The 26,457-nt window shown below is 42.2% G+C and overlaps 1 protein-coding gene across 1 annotated transcript in view; it reads right to left on the reverse strand.

Moving 5' to 3' along the window:
* Positions 1 to 26,457, reverse strand: part of kcnq1.2 (potassium voltage-gated channel, KQT-like subfamily, member 1.2) — a 252,912-nt gene that overhangs the window by 218,309 nt on the left and 8,146 nt on the right. The window contains exons 2-8 of the mRNA XM_021579553.3: positions 18,406 to 18,496; positions 15,447 to 15,573; positions 15,131 to 15,209; positions 14,865 to 14,961; positions 10,142 to 10,282; positions 5,859 to 5,969; positions 5,570 to 5,665 (exon numbers count right to left, since the gene is read on the reverse strand). Of these exons, the coding sequence (XP_021435228.3) occupies positions 5,570 to 5,665; positions 5,859 to 5,969; positions 10,142 to 10,282; positions 14,865 to 14,961; positions 15,131 to 15,209; positions 15,447 to 15,573; positions 18,406 to 18,496 (742 nt within the window). The remainder of the gene's footprint in view (positions 1 to 5,569; positions 5,666 to 5,858; positions 5,970 to 10,141; positions 10,283 to 14,864; positions 14,962 to 15,130; positions 15,210 to 15,446; positions 15,574 to 18,405; positions 18,497 to 26,457) is intronic.

The following is a 26,457-nucleotide window of genomic DNA, read 5'->3' on the forward strand; positions in this document are numbered from 1 at the left end:
TCTATAGGAGAAAGCCCTGCCTCCAGCTGTTTGCTTAAAAATTCTAGGGACAATTAGGAGGCCTGCGTCTTGTGACCGTAGCGTACGTGTAGGTATGTACGGCAGGACCAAATCAGAGAGATAGATAGGAGCAAGCCCATGTAATGCTTTGTAGGTTAGCAGTAAAACCTTGAAATCAGCCCTTGCTTTGACAGGAAGCCAGTGTAGAGAGGCTAGCACTGGAGTAATATGATCAAATTTTTTGGTTCTAGTCAGGATTCTAGCAGCCGTATTTAGCACTAACTGAAGTTTATTTAGTGCTTTATCCGGGTAGCCGGAAAGTAGAGCATTGCAGTAGTCTAACCTGGAAGTGACAAAAGCATGGATAAATTTTTCTGCATCATTTTTGGACAGAAAGTTCCTGATTTTTGCAATGTTACGTAGATGGAAAAAAGCTGTCCTTGAAATGGTCTTGATATGTTCTTCAAAAGAGAGATCAGGGTCCAGAGTAACGCCGAGGTCCTTCACAGTTTTATTTGAGACGACTGTACAACCATTAAGATTAATTGTCAGATTCAACAGAAGATCTCTTTGTTTCTTGGGACCTAGAACAAGCATCTCTGTTTTGTCCGAGTTTAAAAGTAGAAAGTTTGCAGCCATCCACTTCCTTATGTCTGAAACACATTCTTCTAGCAAGGGCAATTTTGGGGCTTCACCATGTTTAATTGAAATGTACAGCTGTGTGTCATCCGCATAGCAGTGAAAGTTAACATTATGTTTTCGAATAACATCCCCAAGAGGTAAAATATATAGTGAAAACAATAGTGGTCCTAAAACGGAACCTTGAGGAACACCGAAATTTACAGTTGATTTGTCAGAGGACAGACCATTCACAGAGACAAACTGATATCTTTCCGACAGATAAGATCTAAACCAGGCCAGAACTTGTCCGTGTAGACCAATTTGGGTTTCCAATCTCTCCAAAAGAATGTGGTGATCGATGGTATCAAAAGCAGCACTAAGGTCTAGGAGCACGAGGACAGATGCAGAGCCTCGGTCCGATGCCATTAAAATGTCATTTACCACCTTCACAAGTGCCGTCTCAGTGCTATGATGGGGTCTAAAACCAGACTGAAGCATTTCGTATACATTGTTTGTCTTCAGGAAGGCAGTGAGTTGTTGCGCAACAGCCTTTTCTAAAATTTTTGAGAGGAATGGAAGATTCGATATAGGCCGATAGTTTTTTATATTTTCTGGGTCAAGGTTTGGCTTTTTCAAGAGAGGCTTTATTACTGCCACTTTTAGTGAGTTTGGTACACATCCGGTGGATAGAGAGCCGTTTATTATGTTCAACATAGGAGGGCCAAGCACAGGAAGCAGCTCTTTCAGTAGTTTAGTTGGAATAGGGTCCAGTATGCAGCTTGAAGGTTTAGAGGCCATGATTATTTTCATCATTGTGTCAAGAGATATAGTACTAAAACACTTGAGTGTCTCTCTTGATCCTAGGTCCTGGCAGAGTTGTGCAGACTCAGGACAACTGAGCTTTGAAGGAATACGCAGATTTAAGGAAGAGTCCGTAATTTGCTTTCTAATAATCATAATCTTTTCCTCAAAGAAGTTCATGAATTTATCACTGCTAAAGTGAAAGTCATCCTCTCTTGGGGAATGCTGCTTTTTAGTTAGCTTTGCGACAGTATCAAAAAGGAATTTCGGATTGTTCTTATTTTCCTCAATTAAGTTAGAAAAATAGGATGATCGAGCAGCAGTAAGGGCTCTTCGGTACTGCACAGTACTGTCTTTCCAAGCTAGTCGGAAGACTTCCAGTTTGGTGTGGCGCCATTTCCGTTCCAATTTTCTGGAAGCTTGCTTCAGAGCTTCAGAGTTTCTTATGAGAAATGTTTTTAGTTTTTAGGGGTGCAACTGCATCTAGGGTATTGCGCAAGGTTAAGTTGAGTTCCTCAGTTAGGTGGTTAACTGATTTTTGTCCTCTGGCGTCCTTGGGTAGGCAGAAGGAGTCTGGAAGGACATCAAGGAATCTTTGTGTTGTCTGTGAATTTATAGCACGACTTTTGATGATCCTTGGTTGGGGTCTGAGCAGATTATTTGTTGCAATTGCAAACGTAATAAAATGGTGGTCCGATAGTCCAGGATTATGAGGAAAAACATTAAGATCCACAACATTTATTCCATGGGACAAAACTAGGTCCAGCGTATGACTGTGACAGTGAGTGGGTCCAGAGACATGTTGGACAAAACCCACTGAGTCGATGATGGCTCCGAAAGCCTTTTGGAGTGGGTCTGTGGACTTTTCCATGTGAATATTAAAGTCACCAAAGATTAGAATATTATCCGCTATGACTACAAGGTCCGATAGGAATTCAGGGAACTCAGTGAGGAACGCTGTATATGGCCCAGGAGGCCTGTAAACAGTAGCTATAAAAAGTGATTGAGTAGGCTGCATAGATTTCATGACTAGAAGCTCAAAAGACGAAAACGTCATTTTTTTTTTGTAAATTGAAATTTGCTATCGTAAATGTTAGCAACACCTCCGCCTTTGCGGGATGCACGGGGGATATGGTCACTAGTGTAGCCAGGAGGTGAGGCCTCATTTAACACAGTAAATTCATCAGGCTTAAGCCATGTTTCAGTCAGGCCAATCACATCAAGATTATGATCAGTGATTAGTTCATTGACTATAATTGCCTTTGAAGTAAGGGATCTAACATTAAGTAGCCCTATTTTGAGATGTGAGGTATCATGATCTCTTTCAATAATGACAGGAATGGAGGTGGTCTTTATCCTAGTGAGATTGCTAAGGCGAACACCGCCATGTTTAGTTTTGCCCAACCTAGGTCGAGGCACAGACACGGTCTCAATGGTGATAGCTGAGCTCACTACACTGACTGTGCTAGTGGCAGACTCCACTATGCTGGCAGGCTGGCTAACAGCCTGCTGCCTGGCCTGCACCCTATTTCATTGTGGAGCTAGAGGAGTTAGAGCCCTGTCTATGTTGGTAGATAAAATGACAGCACCCCTCCAGCTAGGATGGAGTCCGTCACTCCTCAGCAGGTCAGGCTTGGTCCTGTTTGTGGGTGAGTCCCAGAAAGAGGGCCAATTATCTACAAATTCTATCTTTTGGGAGGGGCAGAAAACAGTTTTCAACCAGCGATTGAGTTGTGAGACTCTGCTGTAGAGCTCATCACTCCCCCTAACTGGGAGGGGGCCAGAGACAATTACTCGATGCCGACACATCTTTCTAGCTGATTTACACGCAGAAGCTATGTTGCGCTTGGTGATCTCTGACTGTTTCATCCTAACATCGTTGGTGCCGACGTGGATAACAATATCTCTATACTCTCTACACTCGCCAGTTTTAGCTTTAGCCAGCACCATCTTCAGATTAGCCTTAACGTCGGTAGCCCTGCCCCCCGGTAAACAGTGTATGATCGCTGGATGATTCTCAAGTCTAATACTGCGGGTAATGGAGTCGCCAATGACTAGAGTTTTCAATTTGTCAGAGCTAATGGTGGGAAGCTTCGGCGTCTCAGACCCCGTAACGGGAGGAGTAGAGACCAGAGAAGACTCGGCCTCTGACTCCGACCCGCTGCTTAATGGGGAAAACCGGTTGAAAGTTTCTGTCGGCTGAATGAGCGACACCGGTTGAGCGTTCCTACAGCATTTCCTTCCAGAAACCGTGAGAAAGTTGTCCGGCTGCGGGGACTGTGCCAGGGGATTTATACTACTATCTGTACTTACTGGTGGCACAGACGCTGTTTCATCCTTTCCTACACTGAAATTACCCTTGCCTAGCGATTGCGTCTGAAGCTGGGCTTGTAGCACAGCTATCCTCGCCGTAAGGCGAGTACAGCGACTGCAATTAGAAGGCATCATGTTAATGTTACTACTTAGCTTCGGCTGTTGGAGGTCCTGACGAATCGTGTCCAGATAAAGCGTCCGGAGTGAAAAAGTTGAGTAGGAAAAAACAAAAATATAAACGGTAATTAAAAAGTAAAAACCGTAAATTTGTCAGGTAGCAAAACAGGTTGGCAACAAAACGCACAGCAACTCAAAAACAAGTCTGCAAGTCGTGACCGGAAATGACGTTTTTGTAAAATAGTTGTATCTTTACTGAATTTTTATAATGAGTATTTCTGTATTTGAATTTGGCGCTCTGCAATCTCACTCGCTAGCGTCCCACATACCCCAGAGAGGTTAATGCAACCGCTGTGTCAGATTTCCAAAAAGCTTTACGGAAAAAGCAAACCACGCAATAATCTGAGAACGGCGCTCAGAAAACAAATAGAGATATCCGCCATGTTGGAGTCAACAGAAATCAGAAATAACATTAGAAATATTCACTTACCTTTGATGATCTTCATCAGAATGCACTCCCAGGAATCCCAGTTCCACATTAAATGTTTGATTTGTTCGATAATGTCCATCATTTATGTCCAAAGAGCTACTTTTGTTAGCACGTTTGGTAAACAAATCCAAAGTCATGAAGCGCGTTCCCTAGTTGCAGACGAAATGTCAAAAAGTTCCGTTACTGTCCGTAGAAACATGTCAAACAATGTATGGAGTCAATCTTCAGGATGTTTTTAACATAAAACTTCAATAATATTCCAACCAAAGAATTCCTTTGTCTTCGAAAAAGCAAAGGAACGCAGCTACCTCTCATGTGAAATGCGTGTGAGCAGCGCGTGACTGCTGGCAGACCTCTGACTCATTCCTCTCTCATTTGGTCCCACTTCACAGTAGAATCCTCAAACAAGTTTCTAAAGACGGTTGACATCTAGTGGAAGCCTTAGGAAGTGCAACATAACCAATATCCCACTGTGTATTCAATAGAGGCTGGGTTGAAAATTGACCAACCTCAGATTTTCCACTTCCTGTTTGGATTTCTTATCAGGCGTTTGCCTGCCATATGAGTTCTGTTATACTCACAGACATCATTCAAACAGTTTTAGAAACATCAGAGAGTTTTCTACCCAATACTAGTAATAATATGCATATATTAGCAACTGGGACTGAGGAGCAGGCAGTTTACTCTGGCCACCTTTCAACCAAGCTACTCAATACTGTAGCCATAAGAAGTTAATTCAACCCGTCTGACCTGCTAGCCTGGAGTTGCTACATGAGTGCACTAAATCAAAGATGATGTGTGTCAGAACCAGACCAGCCCAGCTCCTACACTCTTAGAAAAAAGCTGTCCCCATAGGAGAACCATTTTTGGTACCAAGTAGAACCATTTTAGGTTCCATGTAGAACCCTCTGTGGAAAGGGTTCCCAATGGAACCCAAAACGATTGTAATTGGAACCAAAATGGTTCTACCAGGAACCAACAAGTGTTCTTCAAAGGGTTCTAATATTGACACAACCGAAGAACCCTTTTTGGTGTCTAGATGGCAGAGTGTAGAGAGGTTCAATGGTCTACAGTACGTCCCAAATGCCATTACTCTGTTTAAGCTCTAAGTATACACTCTTTACTATACATGTTCTCTCCCGTACACGGCTGTTTAGATCCCAGACAGGACAGAGTGAGTGATTGACTGGTGGGTGTCTGTCTGTCTGAGTCTCAGTCAGTCAGTACCTGGATTAGTGAGGCTGCAGCCGGGATCTGTCTGTTGAAATGTTTCTGTCTCTGTTTCTGCTGTACCTTCAGAGCAAAGCCCGAGCCCAGTATACCCTGGGGAAATAAAACAACAACAAAAAAGAGAGAGAGAGAGAGAGAGAGAGAGACATCACAACACTGTGAAAAGGACCTAGAGCTGCACACTGAGGCAACAGACAACACAGTATTGATGAAAGACAATATTGTGTATTATGTACACATAATGCTATTTAGGTTGTTGAGGAGGTAGAGGAGGATGGGTAATTACTGCAGGAAGAGCGAAGAAGGAGATGGCGAAGACGCTGAAGCAGGAGGCGATGGCCTTCCCTATCCACGTCTGAGGAACCTTGTCCCCATAGCCAATGGTGGTCACCGTCACCTGGGAACAAAGACAGTAAAGATGGGATGATACTCTGCGTTAGGGAAAACAAGGCAGTGTTTCCACACACAGACTTTATTTTTATTCACATGATAATTACCTAGTATATATTTATAACATTTACATATCCATTTAACTGTCAACTAAAGAAGTTAAAATAGTTTTTAACGCGTTTCTAAGAATGAGCTGCTGGGTTGTAATGAGGTCATTGAACACAGTGCTTTCACAGCTCCTTCAGCTTGGCGATAACAACAAGGGCCAGATCACGAAGAGAAAGTTCATCAGACATATTGGCCCCGCTCCATATCTGTCACTATTCAACAGTTGAACTTCACTCAATAGGAATACGATTCTGACTGGGACTAATCCACGGTGAAGGGAGGAATTCGGCCGAGCGGGAGAGGAAAACAAATCCCCCCTACATTTGCATGTACAATCACTCTGAAAGCTGAGCCAATTGTGACACATTGAGAGAAGCACTTGGCTTACAGTGGAGTGTCTTTGGGGCGCCGTGTGACCATGTGCTGTGTGCTGACACAAAGAGGGTGATGTAAGGTGAGATACTTAAAAGGCTTTGGGAGTAAAGAGGAAGAAGCCGAGTAGGAGGGAGGGAGAGAGGGGGTGGTTAATCCTCATCTACAAATTGTATGACCAAACAATAGGCCTGACATCAGTGTGGAATAGTCCCCTCAACATCACCCCCGCATTCAAACTCCAGGACCCAGTTTTTCAAAAGTTATCTTTCTGGATGTATTTATCATAGAAATAGAATGAAGAGAACGGAAGTCCCCATTCAAGTCAATGATTCGACCGTTCTATTCATTGTATTTCTATGCATGTAACTTTATGCATGTCACATGTAACTGTTGAACAACTGGGCCCTGGTGTAAGCGCTGCAATCCAGGTGTGTGGCGAAGCCTCTACATGTCTTCACACAGGTCAAACAGACCATCTTGAGTTCTCACTGGGGCAAGTTCTATTTCTCCCTCTCTATGTGTAAGTATGTTTCATTGCCACACCACGCAGGCCATCCTATGGTTCATAGTAAACACCACAGACCCTATGTGTGGCATCACACCATAAACTAAGTTAATGTATATGGCACACTGCTGCTCTTTCTCTATCTCTCCCTATCCTTCCTGAAATCAATCACTTTTCTGTCTCTCTCTCCAAATATCTTTTCTCAGAGGTTGAGCAGAGTGGTGGTGAAGCTCCGGATCAAACACCCTTCCTTGAACAACCTCCCGTCTGCTTGGATGGACTGAGTGTGAGAGGCGGATGAGAGAAGAGACGGGGAATATGAATCATGCCATTGGCCCGTGGGCTCTGGGCCCATCCTACAGCTGTGCCCTGCACATCCCACAATTGAAAACATGCTGACAGGGAATACGTTGGGAAACACACACACACACACACACACACACACACACACACACACACACACACACACACACACACACACACACACACACACACACACACACACACACACACACACACACACACACACACACACACACAAACCAGAGTTGAGTGACCAACGCTATTGGCACGGCATATCACAAGTCTCAAGTTCACAGTCTGTGAAAAACAAAGGAGAGCAAAGCTCCTATTGGGCTGTTTTGTTCATTGTGGGCTGCGAGACACAAAAAAACTGCTTTTCTTCTTGGTTTCATTGGACACATGAACCGTTCTCTCATCAAAAAAACAGATTTTCTTCTTGGTTTCATTGGGCACCTGAACCGTTCTAACTCTCATCAAAAAACAGCTTTTCTTCCTGGTTTCATTGGGCACATGAACCGTTCTCTCATAAAAAAAAAACAGCTTGTCTTCTTGGTTTCATTGGGCATCTGAACCGTTCTAACTCTTGTCAAAAAACAGCTAGTAATCCTGCAATTACAGTTTTAATTAAACAGTCTTAATTAAACAGTCTTTTGTGGTGTATAGATCCCACTAGCACAAGACTACCGCAGGTTTCTCATTACCCACAGCCTTACATTCAACAGTTTAATGAACTGAACTGGAAACTTGACCCACCACGGATGGAAACCTGAAGGAAACAGCCACAACAGCATGGGCACAACACCATAAGCTGCCTCCTTATAGACTGAGTATTGCACCAACTACTTCACGCATCAGCCACAAATGGAAAAATGAATAGTCATTGAGTGTAGTTCAATCTTTGGTCCCAACTAGGGTGAGCAGCATCTTCAAAATGTCCAATAAGAACCCCTGTGTGTTATTGAAGCTTCAGGACTATGTCTGTATTCATCGTCTACTTAACTCCTGACACCTTTTGTCTATTTCCCTCAAAACAAAACATCTTACTTTGGGGAAATAGCTTTGTGTGACAGAAACTGGCTTAGGAACTTGTATCGTCACGGTATTTCAGAACCACTCAAGGTAGAGGGGGACATTGACAGACACACACCACAAAACAACCACAAAAAGGTGGAAATAGAGGCTGTGGGTTTGATTCCTGTTGGGGACACATACAGTTGAAGTCGGAAGTTCCTGACATTTAATCCTAGGAAGAATTCCCTGTCTTAGGTCAGTTAGGATCACCACTTTATTTTTGAGAATATGAAATGTCAGAATAATAGTAGAGATAATGACTTATTTCAGATTTTATTTCTTTCATCACATCATAAGTTTACATACTGTACACTCAATTAGTATTTGGTAGCATTGCATTTAAGTGGTTTTACTTGGGTCAAACATTTTGCGTAGCCTTTCACAAGCTTCCCACAATAAGTTGGGTGAATTTTGGCCCATTCCTCCTGACAGAGCTGTTGTAACTGAGTCAGGTTTGTAAGCTTCCTTGTTCACACATGCTTTTTCAGTTCTGCCCACAAGTTTTCTATGGGATTGAGGTCAGGGCTTTGTGATGGCCACTCCAATACCTTAACTTTGTTGCCCATAAGCCATATTGCCACAACTTTGGAAGTATGCTTGGGGTCATTGTCCATTTGGAAGACTCATTTGTGACCAAGCATTAACTTCCTGACTGTTGTCTTGAGGTGTTGCTTCAATAAATCCACATAATTTTACTTCCTCATGACGCCATCTATTTTGTGAAGTGCACCAGTCCCTCCTGCAGCAAAGCACCCCAACAACATGATGCTGCCACCCCCATGCTTCACGGTTGGGATGGTGTTCTTCGGCTTGCAAGCATCCCCCTTTTTCCTCCAAACATAACGATGGTCATTATGGCCAAACTGTTCTATTTTTGTTTCATCAGACCAGAGGACATTTCTCCAAAAAGTACTATCTTTGTCCCCATGTGCAGTTGCAAACCGTAGTTTTGCTTTTTTTATGGTGGTTTTGGAGCAGCGGGCTTCTTCCTTGCTGAGCGCCCTTTTAGGTTATATCGATATAGGACTCGTTTTGCTGTGAATATAGATACTTTTGGACCTGCTTCCTCCAGCATCTTCACAAGGTCCTTTGCTGTTGTTCTGCGATTGATTTTTACTTTTTGCACCAAAGTACGTTCATCTCTAGGAGACAGAATGCGTCGCCTTCCTGAGCGGTATGATGGCTGCGTGGCCCCATGGTATTTATACTTTTGTTTGTACAGATGGACGTGGTACCTTCAGGCGTTTGGAAATTGCTCCCAAGGATGAACCTTGTGGAGGTCTACATTTTTTTTTCTGAGGTTTTGGCTGATTTCTTTTGATTTTCTCATGATGTCAAGCAAAGAGGCACTGAGTTTGAAGGTAAGCCTTGAAATACATCTACGGGTACACCTCCAATTGACTCAAATGATGGCAATTAGCCTGTCAGAAGCTTCTAAAGCCATGGCATAATTTTCTGGAATTTTCCAAGCTGTTTAAAGGCACAGTCAACTTAGTGTATGTAAACTTCTGACCCACTGGAATTGTGATGCAGTGAATTATCAGTGAAATAATCTGTCTGTAAACCATTGTTGGAAAAATTACTTGTGTCATGCACAAAGTAGATGTCCTAACCGACTTGCCAAGACTATAGATGGTGAATAAGACATTTGTGGAGTGGTTGAAAACACCATTTTAATGACTCCAACCTAAGTGTATGTAAACTTCCGACTTCAATTGTATGCTCAAATGTATACACACCACACTTCACTAAAAGTGTCCTTGAATTTGTTTACGTGTCTGCTATATGGCATATGCAATGCTGTTACTATGCCTTACCACGCCCCACCACAGGGCATCAGCATAGGTGGAGAAGCCAGTCTTGCCCTCCTCGTCCACAGCATCCTTCTCCGCCAGGTACACAAAGTAGGAGGAGAAGATCAGCCCCAGGAAGCCGATGTACAGCGTGGTGATCAGCTCCTACAACAGAGGAAATACACACTGAGTGTAGTATGTCAGTTGTAATGTGTAGATAATGTGTTGATGTTAAATGCATTTCTGGACATTATTTGCACATTTTGCAGGTATGAATCGAACTAAAATGAAATGCATCCGGAACATATATCATTATAACACATAATTTGATCAAGGCTACAGCATGCAATGATTTAACATAGAAAGAGGAGGCATATACAGTGGATTCGGAAAGTATACAGACCCCTTGACTTTTTCCACATTTTGTTACGCTACAGCCTTATTCTAAAATGGACTAAATAAAAAATGTTCCTCATCAATCTACACACAATACCCCATAATGACAAAGCGAAAACAGGTTTTTAGACATTTTTGCAAATAATTTAAAAACAAAAACAGAAATACCTTATTTACATAAGTATTCAGACCGTTTGCTATGAGACTCAGAATTGAGCTCAGGTGCATCCTGTTTCAATTGATCATCCTTGAGATGTTCCTACAACTTGATTGGAGTCCACCTGTGGTAAATTCAATTGATTGGACATGATTTGGAATGGAATACACCTGTCTATACACAGTCCCACAGTTGACAGTGCATGTCAGAGCAAAAACCAAGCCATGAGGTCGAAGGAATTGTCCGTAGAGCTCAGAGACAGGATTGTGTAGTGGCACAGATCTGGGTAAGGGTACCACAAAATGTCTGCAGCATTGAAGGTCCCCAAGAACACAGTGGCCTCCATTATTCTTAATTGGAAGAAATTTGGATCCGCCAATACTCTTCCTAGAACTGGCTGCCCGGCCAAACGGAGCAAATCGGGGGAGAAGGGCCTTGGTCAGGGAGGTGACCAAGAACCCGATGGTCAGTCTGACAGAGTTCCAGAGTTCCTCTCTGGAGATGGGAGAACCTTCCAGAAGGAAGCACTCCACCAATCAAGCCTTTACGGTAGAGTGGCTAGAAGGAAGCCACTCCTCAGTAAAAGCCACATGACAGCCTGCTTGGAGTTTGCCAAAAGGCACCTAAAGGACTCTCAGACCATGCGAAACAAGATGCTCTAGTCTGATGAAACCAAGATTGAACTCTTTGGCCTGAATGCCAAGCATCACATCTGGAGGAAACCTGGCACCATCCCTATGGTGAAGCATGGTGGTGGCAGCATCATGCTGTGGGGATGTTTTTCAGGGACTGTGAGACTAGTCAGGATCAAGGGAAGAATGAACGGTGAAAAGTACAGAGAGATCCATGATGAAAACCTGCTCCAGAGCAGTCAGGCCCTCAGACCGGGGTGAAGGTTCACCTTCCAACAGGACAACGATCCAAAGCACACAGCCAAGACAACGCAGGAGTGGCTTCAGGACAAGTCTCTGAATGTCCTTGAGTGGCCCAGCCAGAGCCTGGACTTGAACCCGATCGAACATCTCTGGAGGGACCTGAAAATAGCTGTGCAGCGATGTTCCCCATCCAACCTGACAGAGCTTGAGAGGATCTGCAGAGAAGAATGGGAGAAACTCCCCAAATACAAATACAGGTGTGCCAAGATTGTCGCGTCATACCCAAGAAGACTTGAGGCTGTAATCTCAGCCAAAGGTGCTTCAACAAAGTACTGAGTAAATAGCAAGAAAAAACATGTAAAGCATACGGGGTCTGTAAAATTTATATATGTTCAGAACTTTTGTGAAATAGCACAGTTCCAAATAGAAATCAAACTGGATGGACATCAGAAAGGAAGGAAGGAGGAAGGACTAAAAACCAACAAAAAATAACTATTGTAAAATAGACTGAGAATGTAAAATGTGTATAAGATGTATAAATTGAAGGTAAAAGCCGAAGTGTTTATTAGTTTACTCCAATTGGGGGATCGGTGGGAGGGTTTGCGGGGAATAATAATAAAGGTATATTCTTTAAAAAAGTGTATGTCTATATAGGTATGTGTATGTATATATGTGTATATGTATGCATGCGTGTATGGATATATACAGTGCCTTGCGAAAGTATTCGGCCCCCTTGAACTTTGCGACCTTTTGCCACATTTCAGGCTTCAAACATAAAGATATAAAACTGTATTTTTTTGTGAAGAATCAACAACAAGTGGGACACAATCATGAAGTGGAACGACATTTATTGGATATTTCAAACTTTTTTAACAAATCAAAAACTGAACAATTGGCCGTGCAAAATTATTCAGCCCCCTTAAGTTAATACTTTGTAGCGCCACCTTTTGCTGCAATTACAGCTGTAAGTCGCTGGGGGTATGTCTCTATTAGTTTTGCACATCGAGAGACTGACATTTTTTCCCATTCCTCCTTGCAAAACAGCTCGAGCTCTGAGGTTGGATGGAGAGCATTTGTGAACAGCAGTTTTCAGTTCTTTCCACAGATTCTCGATTGGATTCAGGGCTGGACTTTGACTTGGCCATTCTAACACCTGGATATGTTTATTTTTGAACCATTCCATTGTAGATTTTGCTTTATGTTTTGGATCATTGTCTTGTTGGAAGACAAATCTCCGTCCCAGTCTCAGGTCTTTTGCAGACTCCATCAGGTTTTCTTCCAGAATGTTCCTGTATTTGGCTCCATCCATCTTCCCATCAATTTTAACCATCTTCCCTGTCCCTGCTGAAGAAAAGCAGGCCCAAACCATGATGCTGCCACCACCATGTTTGACAGTGGGGATGGTGCGTTGCTTTTACGCCAAACATAACGTTTTGCATTGTTGCCAAAAAGTTCAATTTTGGTTTCATCTGACCAGAGCACCTTCTTCCACATGTTTGGTGTGTCTCCCAGGTGGCTTGCGGCAAACTTTAACCGACACTTTTTATGGATATCTTTAAGAAATGGCTTTCTTCTTGCCACTCTTCCATAAAGGCCAGATTTGTGCAATATACGACTGATTGTTGTCCTATGGACAGAGTCTCCCACCTCAGCTGTAGATCTCTGCAGTTCATCCAGAGTGATCATGGGCCTCTTGGCTGCATCTCTGATCAGTCTTCTCCTTGTATGAGCTGAAAGTTTAGAGGGACGGCCAGGTCTTGGTAGATTTGCAGTGGTCTGATACTCTTTCCATTTCAATATTATCGCTTGCACAGTGCTCCTTGGGATGTTTAAAGCTTGGGAAATCTTTTTGTATCCAAATCCGGCTTTAAACTTCTTCACAACAGTATCTCGGACCTGCCTGGTGTGTTCCTTGTTCTTCATGATGCTCTCTGCGCTTTTAACGGACCTCTGAGACTATCACAGTGCAGGTGCATTTATACGGAGACTTGATTACACACAGGTGGATTGTATTTATCATCATTAGTCATTTAGGTCAACATTGGATCATTCAGAGATCCTCACTGAACTTCTGGAGAGAGTTTGCTGCACTGAAAGTAAAGGGGCTGAATAATTTTGCACGCCCAATTGTTCAGTTTTTGATTTGTTAAAAAAGTTTGAGAGATTCAATAAATGTCGTTCCACTTCATGATTGTGTCCCACTTGTTGTTGATTCTTCACAAAAAAATACAGTTTTATATCTTTATGTTTGAAGCCTGAAATGTGGCAAAAGGTCGCAAAGTTCAAGGGGGCCGAATACTTTCGCAAGGCACTGTATATTCACCAAAACAATATGGGGGATTGGAAATGATGCAGACAACTACATTGATGGAACCAATATTCTTTCCGCAATATTAAGCTGATCCACCCCTTTAAACATTTTTTTTTTAAAGTACTGAGTAAAGGTTCTGAATACTTATGTAAATGTGACATATTATACATTCGCAAAAATAAACAATTGAATCCATTTTTAGAATAAGGCTGTAACGTAACAAAATGTGGAAAAGGGTCAAGTGGTCTGAATAGTTTCCAATGCACTATATCTCTCAATCCTTTCACACAGGGAGAAGACGTCAGCTCCCTTTGACTATTGATGTAACCCTAAAACTAACCCCAAAAGATGACCGGTAGACCCATTGCACATCACAGAGAAATAACCCACATCTTCCAGTTCAAGAATAATAAATAAAAGAATAAACAAGAGCTGTTGAGCCTGACTCTCTACCTCTCTCTCCTTATAAAGCCTTGCGGGTCTGAGTGAGAGTATCAGAGGAATCTGTGATTGCGCACCGGGCTCTGTGGTAATCACTGGTGGTAATGTAGCATGAAAAACATGGATAGATGTCTGCCCATAACCAGACAGGCTAGGCAAGAGGCAGGAGGAAGGGCAACTCAAACAGACCAAGTGCACTAATCCTCTGGAAGAAATGGCAGAAATGTGCACCCATCATCTGACCACAGGGTGTGTCCTTATTTGGTTAAGAAATGTCCAACACTCGTTGTTTTTCATTTTCAAAGCCATGACTAACCTCGTCTTAAGGCATCTCATTTACCTTGCATTTTCATTTTCATCAGTTTGATTGACTGAGGATTTATAAGAAGCCTACTCAAGGTAAAAAAAAAAAAAAAAGTAGATCAAGTAGGATCAAGGTCGTTCTAGTCACTCTACTTAAAACAGCATTATGCTCCAGACGACCTTGCGATATTTAACTTCATGTGAGCACATACTGCACATAATTATGAGATGAAATGACCCCAAGGTATGTAAAGGGATCTCCACCTGTCGATGGAGGAAGACTACAGATCCCAGAAGCCTCCATGTTCCTCCTTGACGATCCACGTGCAGCATGCGTAGAATCTGGAGGAAGCGAATCCCCCTGTAACCACAGAGACAAAAAGGCAACCGATGTCAATCAAACCTTAGCCTACACCAATGAGAGAGCCTCCTATACTCTCTTCCGCCCGTTTTACTAAGCAACGACAACACAGTTACAGCACAAGATATGACACAGTTATTATACTGTTATTTGTAACATACACAGTTACCTGATAGCAGATGTGGCAAACACCTGGCCATTGGAACCTACACTCAGCACTATGGCTGAGGCAATAACCACTATCAGATCTGTGGGGGGGGGGGGGACAAAGGAAACAGACACCATCTGTAATGCATTCTGTGCACCTCAACACATTAACATTTAGCTCATAATCTACAAATGTTTAAATTGCCATTGTAAAAACACAAGTAGTAACAGTAGAAATAGTACTAGAAGAAGGGGGGTAAAACCATGTAACAACAGTGTCTGTCTGATTGCATGTGGCACAGTTGTGTGCGATTCAATAAAGTAGAAGCCAGGTGCACCAATGATAGATATGGGTTTCCTGATAAAGCGGAGTCGTCCCTTGATCCCCAGATATTTGCTCCTGCAGCCGGCGGACCAGAGCCGCACCGCGTACTCTGTCCCAAAGAACAGCACCAGGACAATCTCCTGTGGACCAGAACACAAGCAGTTATAGACAACAGTCAGGAAAACAGGGCTGGGGAAGACACAAAGCATTCAAAACTAGTCCATTAAGACGACTGCATTTTACTATCGCAATTTACTACGACTTACTGTCTATTTACTATTTCATACTACGGCATATGAGAGGGATATGAGTGTTTTTCTATGTCCAGTGCCAAGCAATGCACTGAGATCTCAGGTGTGATAAGAGCTTGGTGGGACAGGGTGTGCTGACAGAGAGAGACCGAGGTGGTCTGGTGGTGAAGGAGCCATTCACACAGGCCCACCCAGAGAAAGGTTTGATAGCATCTCTGATGACAGAGCATATTGAGCCAGGGTCAAAGGCTCACTGATTTGAGCGTCAATGCTGTGACAGCGCCTCAGCAGGATGTGCAGGTAGGATGGATCCTAATGAGCTGGGTTGTGTTGAGAGCCCTTTACACATCTGTTGGGTGGTTAAAAGACATTGGTCAGAAGCACTAGAGAACCTGATTGGAAGGAAAACAGAACTCTGGGATCTGATTAAAACAAAACAGCCGGTGGTTGATCCAGCATTATTAAAGTAACCATATATCCCCCAGCCCCACTAGAGAGAGGCTGCAGCAGTCACTGCAGTGTAGTCCAAATTCCCCCTTCAATATGAACCATTCATGGTCCTCCGGGAGCAAAACAACATTTGAGTGTGTGTGCGAGCATCCATCTTAGAGGTTTGAATGCGTGTCATTTTGTGTAGGTGTGACACGACTTGATAAGTCCTAGTGAACCAATATCTTTTACATTCGCACCATTTCTCCATAATATTGTGCCACCTAACGCTCAGCAATAGCCGTCCCAGTGTGGGCGGCAGTCCCATTGCTTGCTTAAACTGGCTTCCCCACCAGTCCCCCCCTTACGAAACCTAATTCCAAGGCCCTGCTGCAACAACAGAGCTCCATAGTCACAAAAACAATCCCCTGACTGTCACTCACCCTATAGACATTTTCACTGACTACCACTGCAGCGACGATGCCCTTCCTTTCCTCATAAATTATACTGTGCAGTGGATTGATGTAACAAGAACAAATAGCACTGTTGTGTAGATGTAGCATATATGTTCTTCCAGCCAAGGCTATTATCCCCACACCTGTTCAGACTGCTCCCCAGTGGCCAGCATCTCTAGGAGATAAGTCTATTTGTTTGTCACCATGGCTTGTTGTGAGATTTTAAAGAAACCTAAGCAAGACACGTGACATACAGAATGTCCAAATCAGAGTGGAACAGGAACGTGAAACACAGATGAATGACCAGATTGGGCTGAGAATAAAAGACAGGTGTTTAACTGGTTTTGGTTCTTCTCAATCAAATAATTGAATTACTACATAAAAACAAACTGGCGAATTTGGAGAATCAAATAAGATTACAATAAATCCCAAAAATTCTAAAATGGGTCGACCAGATTTCAGAGATTTCAGTGTGATGAAACGGTAACTAGATGTTTGCAGAAAACAGCTGATAGTTTCATTTAATAGTGTTCCCTAATCTACTAAAACTAGGATGAAGCTGATCCAGAGGTTTTAAATGTGATCAGATGGATTGAAGCTGGATTGGGCTATATGGAACTCCTTAATGGGGCTCTGTGTTATGACGGTAGAGGCCCATTTCTGATCAGATGTTTGGTGGTGCCACCGTGCCGCACAGCTGTGACATCAGTGGACCCGGAGTAGACTGGAGAACAGGAGAGGAAAGAGAGACTAGAGCGTGTGACACGTGATGGATGTCGGTGCGCCCTGCTGAACCTGGCTAGCTTTACTTTGGCAGCCGCCTTGAAAGCCAAATATCCTCGAGGACTAATGTCCTCTCTGACACCCAAAACAAGCACGCTCTGATTCATGAATGTCAGCTAACCCTGAACTCGCATAGCCACAATGCGCACCATGAAGACACAAACTCCATACACACACAACATATGGCATACACAAACACAATGACATCATACACACACATGCAGGTGCACATAAAATGGGGTTACACAGTGGAGTGTCAAATGTCATCCTTCGGACATTGCCGCCTGTTGTCTTTTCTAATACGGTGTCTTGTAGGTTTCGTAACGCTCATGTCTTGAGTTACAAATGTATTTTTTAACCACGTTTTGTTCCTCAAACTCTAAGTCTAACGTAACTACTGCTTTAGCTCAAAATGTTCCAGCTCGGTCTTCTGTCCTACCCACTGGGCTTTGCACTCAATTTTTCTTAGTTCTAATCAAGCTGCTGAGAATCGAGTTTCTCTTCCAGGGTGTAAATGAATGAATAACTCAGCAGCCAGTGAATCCTCTAAAGGGAAATGATGGTCAAAAGTTTAGAGAACACTCCTGTCCTCTGATTGCCCCCCAGGTGTGTGTGTGTGTGTGTGTGTGTGTGTGTGTGTGTGTGTGTGTGTGTGTGTGTGTGTGTGTGTGTGTGTGTGTGTGTGTGTGTGTGTGTGTGTGTGTGTGTGTGTGTGTGTGATGAAAACTGACCCATATCAGTATTTGTCTACCTGTGAGAGTAGTACTGAGAGTGGCCGTTAGAATCTACATGAACCAAATCACCCCCAGCAATAAGTTCTGAAGCATGCCGACGACTAATAGACATAGAGTTTCATGTGCCTTTATATATCCTTTCCATTTCATTTGAGGTTCACTACTTTTATCATACTGTTGAACTGTTGAATTTAAGATGGCGGTTAGTCTGCTTCCCACCCAAGATGTCCTACTCCCATCATGTGGATGTGGATGGTATTGCAATACAACAACAACAACAACAAAACTAAAGAGAGGAAATCCATCACAAGTCCACTCACCATCCAGAAGAGAGTTCCGCTGGCGAAATCGGCATAGTGCTCTATGGTGGACAGGACACTGAAGATGAGGCACACTAGGACCATGAGGAATCTGTGGAGGAAAGAAACAAACAGCACTCTTACTATCGATCACATGACATACTGTCTCTAGAGCCCTGTGGTTTTCCTGACAACTGATCATGTACATAGTAGCTGTGCATAAGGCCACACACAATGTTATGTAAGGTGTTTGGTCCTTACATGGTCCTCTCTCTAAAGCTTCTAAACACTATTACAATGTTTTGAATCATGTCTAGTGCAGAATTAGATCACTTTGTCGGAATTGTCTTAACATTTAACATTGTTTTACGTATTTGATCAATTGACCTTATTATACTGTTTTGGCAGGCATTGTCAAGCAGTGTTCAAACCACCAGCAATAACTGGCGGTTAAACAGCCAGAATTGAGGATTCTGCACTTCTGTGTCTTACATTGTGGGAATGGGTGCTGTCCTCATTGAACGTCATTTTGCCTGATGATTTTGATATCTGTTCATCCCGATCTACTACACCTCATGGTACAACAAGCATTATATTTACAGAGGAAAACACATTTCTTTCTTCAGCAGATACGGCGGTGTGTGAAAGAACCACGTGACAAGATAAGAAATGCAAAGTGATTCAAACCAAAGACTTCTCTCTCTCTCTTTGGTTATCCTCATGAAAGATAATTACATTTCGAGAAACACGTTCAGTTGTATTTATTGTTACATTCTTTTGGTGAAATGAAAATAAGAAATCATTGAAATGACTTGGGGGTATTTTGACACTTTATTGAGAGTTGTGAAATGACAGAGGGGATACAGATAGGTGGGAGAAACAGATTGGTTGGAGCGGGGAGTTGAACCTCAGTCTTCGGTGGGGAGAGTGTCTAAGCCGGGTGAGTTATCGCTAGAGCACGGCCTCTGCACGACTTGCATTTATTTTTATTAAGTATATGTTGGTTATGGGTGCGCTGGTTTCCATGCCCGCCAGAGCGTCGGGCGGGGCTTGGTCTTTACCGCCCTTGGAAAATCCCTTTGAGCCGGTGGAGGGGGCTTCACCCTACTGGCGTGTAGGGGCGGGTGGGGGCGAGCACACCCACTGACCATAGCACCCACTGATGGGAGTTGTTGTTTTAATAATTAAAAAATGATATAGAATAATAATAATAATAATACAAATAAGTATTTGTTATTGTTTTTTTTTGTCCATGTCAATTCACCCCAGAATAATTTCTTACGGTGTGGCTGTGTGGTTGAGTGGGTGAAATTCCACCGAAATGTACCATTTTACTGCCCCTCCTGTTTCTAATCTGTCTAAATAAAGCATTGAAAAATAAAGCTGGAATTCCACAAAAAATATTCTCCATAGCCTAAATATTGATTTATGATAACGGCCTATAAACCATTTGCATTTCTAAACCATTGATTGTATGAGACACATTGGTTTTGTGTTTTGTGCTGCCTTTTACATGTACTGAAACCCCAAAAAGTGTTTTCATAAAAACCTTAAAAACACCAATATTCAGGTGGAAGAACCACTTTTGGGTGTTTCAGAGTACTTTATTTATATTTTCAATACACATTCTGTGTATTGAAACACTCACATTGGGTTTACATTCAAAACACTCTCCAAACACCAGATCAAAGTTCAGGTGCACAACCTTTTCATGGTTTTAATTACACAGCCACGGTTCTTTGAGACTTCCTGCTTGTATAGTGTACAGTAATACCCTCTCAGAGATGGTGTTAAATAGGGGACGCATAGTACTGACTGTACTGTAAGCAGTAGGTGTTGAAACCCCATCCAGTGTGGCTGACCGTGGGAGGGGTGAAGTGAGATTTGTGTTCTGTGAGAAACATACACACCAGGTTTTCCAGGAGGATTCTCCTCACACTCTGTGACACATGGGCCAGATGGGGGAATGATTTCCCTCCACCTGGATTAACGGCCGTCACACACATAAACACACACACGTGCGATGATAATGTCCCATGTGCTTCGTGTGAGTGAGAGTGAGAGAGAGAACACAACTGTAGTTACATCACATCCCAGATGTACATATTAAAGCCCAGAACCTCCTCAAAAGAACAATAACACACTCTATAGGACTCAGCTGATCCAGCTACAACAGGCCTGTCTGAGAGATGGTAAGGGATAGCAAGACAAACCCAAACAATAACACACTCTATAGGACTCAGCTGATCCAGCTACAACAGGCCTGTCTGAGAGATGGTAAGGGATAGCAAGACAAACCCAAACAATAACAGACAATGATTGAGTTAGTGTCCATTCAAAAGCAAACTGACATCTAAAATTAGCCAAAACATCTATTGTACAGCTGCCATTAAGAGTTTACTGAAAAGGAAAATTGGGAACACTTATTTCACCGCAAATCATTCAACGCTAGAGGGGCTAAAACAGGAGTAGACAGAGAGGTAACATCAGTAGGACAGTAGGAAGCCCCCCTCCCTGGGCTGAAGGCAGGATTAGTGGGGTGAAATGGTGGGAGAGGGTCTGAATTAGTACCACTATACTCTACTGCAGTCCCATTCAGACTCACGCAATCTCAGTTTAACACAACCAGCCTGTAAACCTAGAGAACTGTCACTACGGTTTGCCTGTTGTCTTGACACATGCCTGACTACAACTCTCTCGTTGGACTCTAAAGCCACAGCTGTTTCAAGACATTTAACCCACTGAAATGCACAAAATCTATGGTCGACAACGGGTCAAATCCATCTCAAAGGACCATGACAAAGAACTGGAGAAGGTTTTTCCACAGATTAGTTGTTGTAGTATGAAAACAAATTGGAACAAGATCACACGTCCTTAGCATCATAAGGTTCTATCTGTAAAAAGATGCTTCTGAGATAAATGGCTTTAAAGTTCTGAACCCTAATAGGGTTGAATGGTGAGAGCAATTTTAATCTTGTATTCTTTTTAACTTAACAACATGAATTGGGGTATTTTAGAGTACTACAGTGTATAGGTAGAGAACATGAACAGAACACGGTTATGTTAAAAACTAAACTGTGGACAAAAAAAATGCAGACAGAACCTTAGAATCTCAAGCTCTCGGTCAGAGAGAGAGAGAGAGAGAGAAGGACTGACAAATGCTTATTTGTATAAAGGCAATGCTGAATTCCCTGCTGAATTGTAGCTACTGTAAATCCTCGATGAACTGAACAGATGTCCATACAAAACATGGAAGTGGCGTTCCAGTATTTAGGCTATGAGGGATATCACCAAACATGCAACATTTAGGACTACTCATGTTGGGATTAATAAAACACACATATGGGACGAATCATGAAAAGAGAATATAGCATTTCTGTCATCTGAAAATCCCTGTCCTTAGTAGGAGTATATTGTGAACAAAAACACTGTAGTGGTTTCGTCTGCCGACGTATTTTGATTAAATTTGAGCATTTTCTCACATCTGGGGAAGAAGTGAAGAAATTGGAGGGGGCAGTTAAACTCAAATTACATGTAATCCCTTAATCCTCTCTCTTGTCATAACAAGGGAGTTCCTTAACTGGATTTTTAGTCATGAAAAATATGATGACATTGTTGGCTAGGTTATACGCAAGTGTCCAATTCCCCGGAGAAAATGATGTTACGTAGCAGTGTGAAATACTGCCTCTATTTTTGCTCGTTTCCTCACTCTGATTCCCCCTAGAATGGTTGTACTGTAGAATACTGTGTGGCATTTCCCGTTGTGTAGTTATACCTGCAAGAGTATCAATACCACACAAATAAAGACATCATCTGACCGGCCAGTCAAAGCTAGCCTGGGTGCTAAGTCTGTTTTTTTGCTCTCTTACCAACTCCTTTTGGGAATTGCCATGCCAATACATTGTAATTTGGGCTGACAATGACATTGAAGTAGGCAAAGGGACAAACCGAGCTGGGACCAGGCTAAGTTAAAGCTTTTGGAAGAACAAAATGAAGGTAGCTAGTAAAGTTATAATTTGAGAGGACTGAAGCACACGGAAGACGGAACGACCAATCCCTGACCCCAGCAATATCAATAACACTTATCCACTGGAGCCAAATATGTATTTCCAAACCTCTGAGTGGTGTCTGGTAACAGCATAAATGCAGAGTATGATATATGAAGTACTACACAGAGTAAAACCAGACTTCAAGCTCTGCGTGTATCCAGAGTTCATACACTCTAAAATTACTCAGGCCTAGGTACAAAAACAGAAGATCCTAAGACGGAGCAAAAACAGAGGACAAATCCTCCTGAACAGGGTCCCATGCCAAAAACAAAACAGTCGCAATTACATAAGGCAAACTGCAGAGTCCTATTTTAATCAAACTCCAATTGAAAAAAAGCGTATTTGAGTTCCAAAAAAAGCAGTATAAACTACCATGTGTGAGTATTTGTTTTTCATGTATTACATGTTTGAAATGCACACACTGTAGCCTTCCGTGATTGTTGTATAACGAAAAGAGTATTATAAGTGTACCAATATGAGTAGCAGCTAGCAAAACTAAGGTACTCTCTATTCCTCCTACAGTAATATGCTGAAGAACCTAAACCCTCTCAGTAATATCCTGAAGCCCCTGGAGGTGTTAACGTCACGACAAACCAGGTCACAATCATTAGAGAACCTGATTGGAAGGACAAAACCCTTGGGATCTGCTGGTGGTTGATCCAGAATTATTACAGTAACTGCATATCCCCATGCCCCACTAGAGAGAGCAGTCAGCAGTCACTACAGTGTAGTCCAAATCCCCCCTTCAATATGAACCATTCATGGTCCCCCGGGAGAAAAAACAACATTTGTGTGTGTGTGTGTGTGTTCTTGTTGACAAGTGTCAAACACGGAGACCCCAGTGTAAGGTCACACTGGTCCTACAGCCGAGCTGAATGAAAAAGCTAGGTGGTCTGTCATAATCAGTGTTTCAGTCAGTCGAGCCATTTGGCCAAAGCTTATCACTGTCCATCTAGGGAAATCCATCAATGGCTATCTCCCTGGGAAATGAAAACGTATTCCAAATGAGGATTTCTGAATCAAAGTATCACATTATGAATCAGCTCCTGTAATGGCAAATATACTGCGATATAAGAAGATAACGCAAGATCCGTTCAAAAAGTCTGTGTCCTCATGGAACCTCATGTGTCCTCAGTTGCTTTAGGGCCCTGGTGCGAACACATCACAACGTGTATAGACCCACTGTAAGAAGAAGTAACAGTTTATAATGTGAAAGTTCCAAATCGACCAAAGACCATGACCAAGTCAAGGGTAAAACCTGATGGTAGTAACCAATAGCCTCCACTGGAGTGCATCATGAGTGGAGATTCTGTGAGCACTTTGGACTGTGGTTGTCCTCGCTCATCACCAGGCAATTCAGCACAAGATTACTTATTCATGTTTACTGTTTCCAAGTAGAATGATCTGGTGGAAACATTTGCACTAGTTTCTAACGCCACTTCAATTGACTAGACAGCTCAAGATCACAGAGATCTTTCCAGATGTGACCATAGAGTATCATTTCAAAATAACCTAGTTGGGTATACTATTGTAAAGATAGTGATTGAAACATGTTTGAAAGGCTACTCAATAAAGTCTACCTGTAATTTACGAGCAATGTTATTACTCAACTGCGACAACGTTCTCCTGAATATGTGGGTGTGTTTGGCTTAACAGACCTCAGATTCAAACCTGCAAGATGACTATGAAATAGACATGCCTCTCCTGATCATAACATCTGACCAGGCTGTGGGGACGTGCTGAGAGGCCGGAGGACCTCGACCTACGTTGGATTTAGGCTGGATTATACTTGCAATACAGTAGATGTAAACTCAGCAGGAGTTTGGACTCTGTCTCTCAAAGATAATTCGTAAAAATCCAAATAACTTCACAGATCTTCATTGTAAAGGGTTTAAAAACTGTTTCCCATGCTTGTTCAATGAACCATAAACAATTCATGAACATGTACCTGTGGAACGGTCGTTAAGACACTAACATCTTACAGACGGTAGGCAATTAAGGCCACAGTTATGAACACTTAGGACACAATACCTGACATTTAATCCTTGTAAAAATTCCCTGTTTAAGGTCAGTTAGGATCACCACTTTATTTTAAGAATGTGAAATGTCAGAATAATAGTCTGTCTGGTCATCAGACCAGAGGACATTTCTCCAAAAAAGTATGATCTTTCTCCCCATGTGCAGTTGCAAACCGTAGTCTGGCTTTTTTATGGAGGTTTTGGAGCAGCGGCTTCTTCCTTGCTGAGCGGCCTTTCAGGTTATGTCTATATAGGACTCATTTTACTGTGGATATAGATACTTTTGGACCTGTTTCCTCCAGCATCTTCACAAGGTCCTTTGCTGTTGTTCTGGGATTGATTTGTGCTTTTTGCACCAAAGTACGTTCATCTCTAGGAGACAGAACGCGTCTCCTTCCTGAGCGGTATGACGGCTGCGTGGACCACGTGTTTATACTTGCGTACTATTGTTCGTACAGATGAACGTGGTACCCTCAAGCGTTTGGAAATTGCTCCCAAGGACGAACCAGTACCATTTTTTTTCTGAAATCTTGGCTGATTTCTTTTGATTTTCCCATGATGTCAAGTAAAGAGGCACTGAGTTTGAAAGTAGGCCTTGAAATACATCCACAGGTGCACTCCAATTGACTCAAACGATGGCAATTAGCTATCAGAAGCTTCTAAAGCAATGACATAATTTTCTGGAATTTTCCATGCTGTTTAAAGGCACAGTCAACATAGTGTATGTAAACTTCTGACCCACTGGAATTGTGATACAGTGAATTATAAGTGAAATAATCTGTCTGTAAACAACTGTTGGAAAAATGACTTGTGTCATTCACAAAGTAGATGTCCTAACCGACTTGCCAAAACTATAGTTGGTTAACAAGAAATTTGTGGAGTGGTTGAAAAACGAGTTTTAATGACTCCAACCTAAGTGTATGTAAACTTTCGACTTCAACTGTATATTCTACTCACACACTTTATTTGTATTGCATATTTAAATCATATTTACCTGAATTCCTTACCACCTCACTAAAATTGTCACTAATTAAACATAGTGAACAAGTTGCAGTAAAATGAGAACCATGCAGTAGTGATCATTTGGAGTAATATTCTATTACATGTTCATTGTATTTATTACAATAGTATACCAAATTAACAAAATAGTAAAAGCATGATTTTTTACCTGATTTTCAAAACCTTGACATTTCATTTAGGGAAATAGCATCTCTATTTTTCCCTGTAAAATGTTTAATGTTGATTATATGAATCTGAAACGTATTGACTGATTGAATTACTTATGCATCTAATTAATTATTGTTTGATGTTTAAATGATCACTTTACCTATCTTTACTTTAGCAAAATATTAGGCGTTTTGGTGTCAAGTGTCAATCATAGAGATAAATAGAGGACTTGATGGAAATAATTTGTTTTGGTACAGACATTACCATTGAGGGCTTCCAACATTTAAAAGTAGTCAACTGGGTGGGGATTCCTATGGGTTGGGAGTGATCAGCCAATGATCAGAGAACATTGTCTTCCAAAGACTATGGTAATATCCAGGAGCCAAGATCAACATTTACACCAGAACATTGGTCGCAAGATCCAGACCCAGACCCAGATCCAGACCCAGACCCAGACCCAGATCCAGACCCAGATCCAGACCCAGATCCAGATCCAGATCCAGAGAGTTGAGACCATGACAAGTTAAAGACTGAATCTATTCCTGAAGTGTGCACTTATCCACTACCCACATGTTGGTCCTCTGTAGCTCAGGTGGTAAAGCATGGTGTATGTTACTCTAAATGGGAGATAGCAAGGGAAGTGCCATTGAGGCTATCACAGACTCCATAATGGCATAGATACAAAGACCTCTATATATCTTTATGGTGTCAAATGTTTTGGTTGTGACCATTTCGGTTTGGACAATTTTTACTTATTTTGGACTTTAAAGAATCCCCATAGCTAACATATTGCTGGCAATATTTCATTGGGACATAAATTATATTCATCCCAGTAAACA

The sequence above is a fragment of the Oncorhynchus mykiss genome, chromosome 2, assembly GCF_057628025.1.
Source record: "Oncorhynchus mykiss isolate SJ-2025 chromosome 2, ASM5762802v1, whole genome shotgun sequence".
In the NCBI taxonomy this organism is placed as follows: Eukaryota; Metazoa; Chordata; class Actinopteri; order Salmoniformes; family Salmonidae; genus Oncorhynchus; species Oncorhynchus mykiss.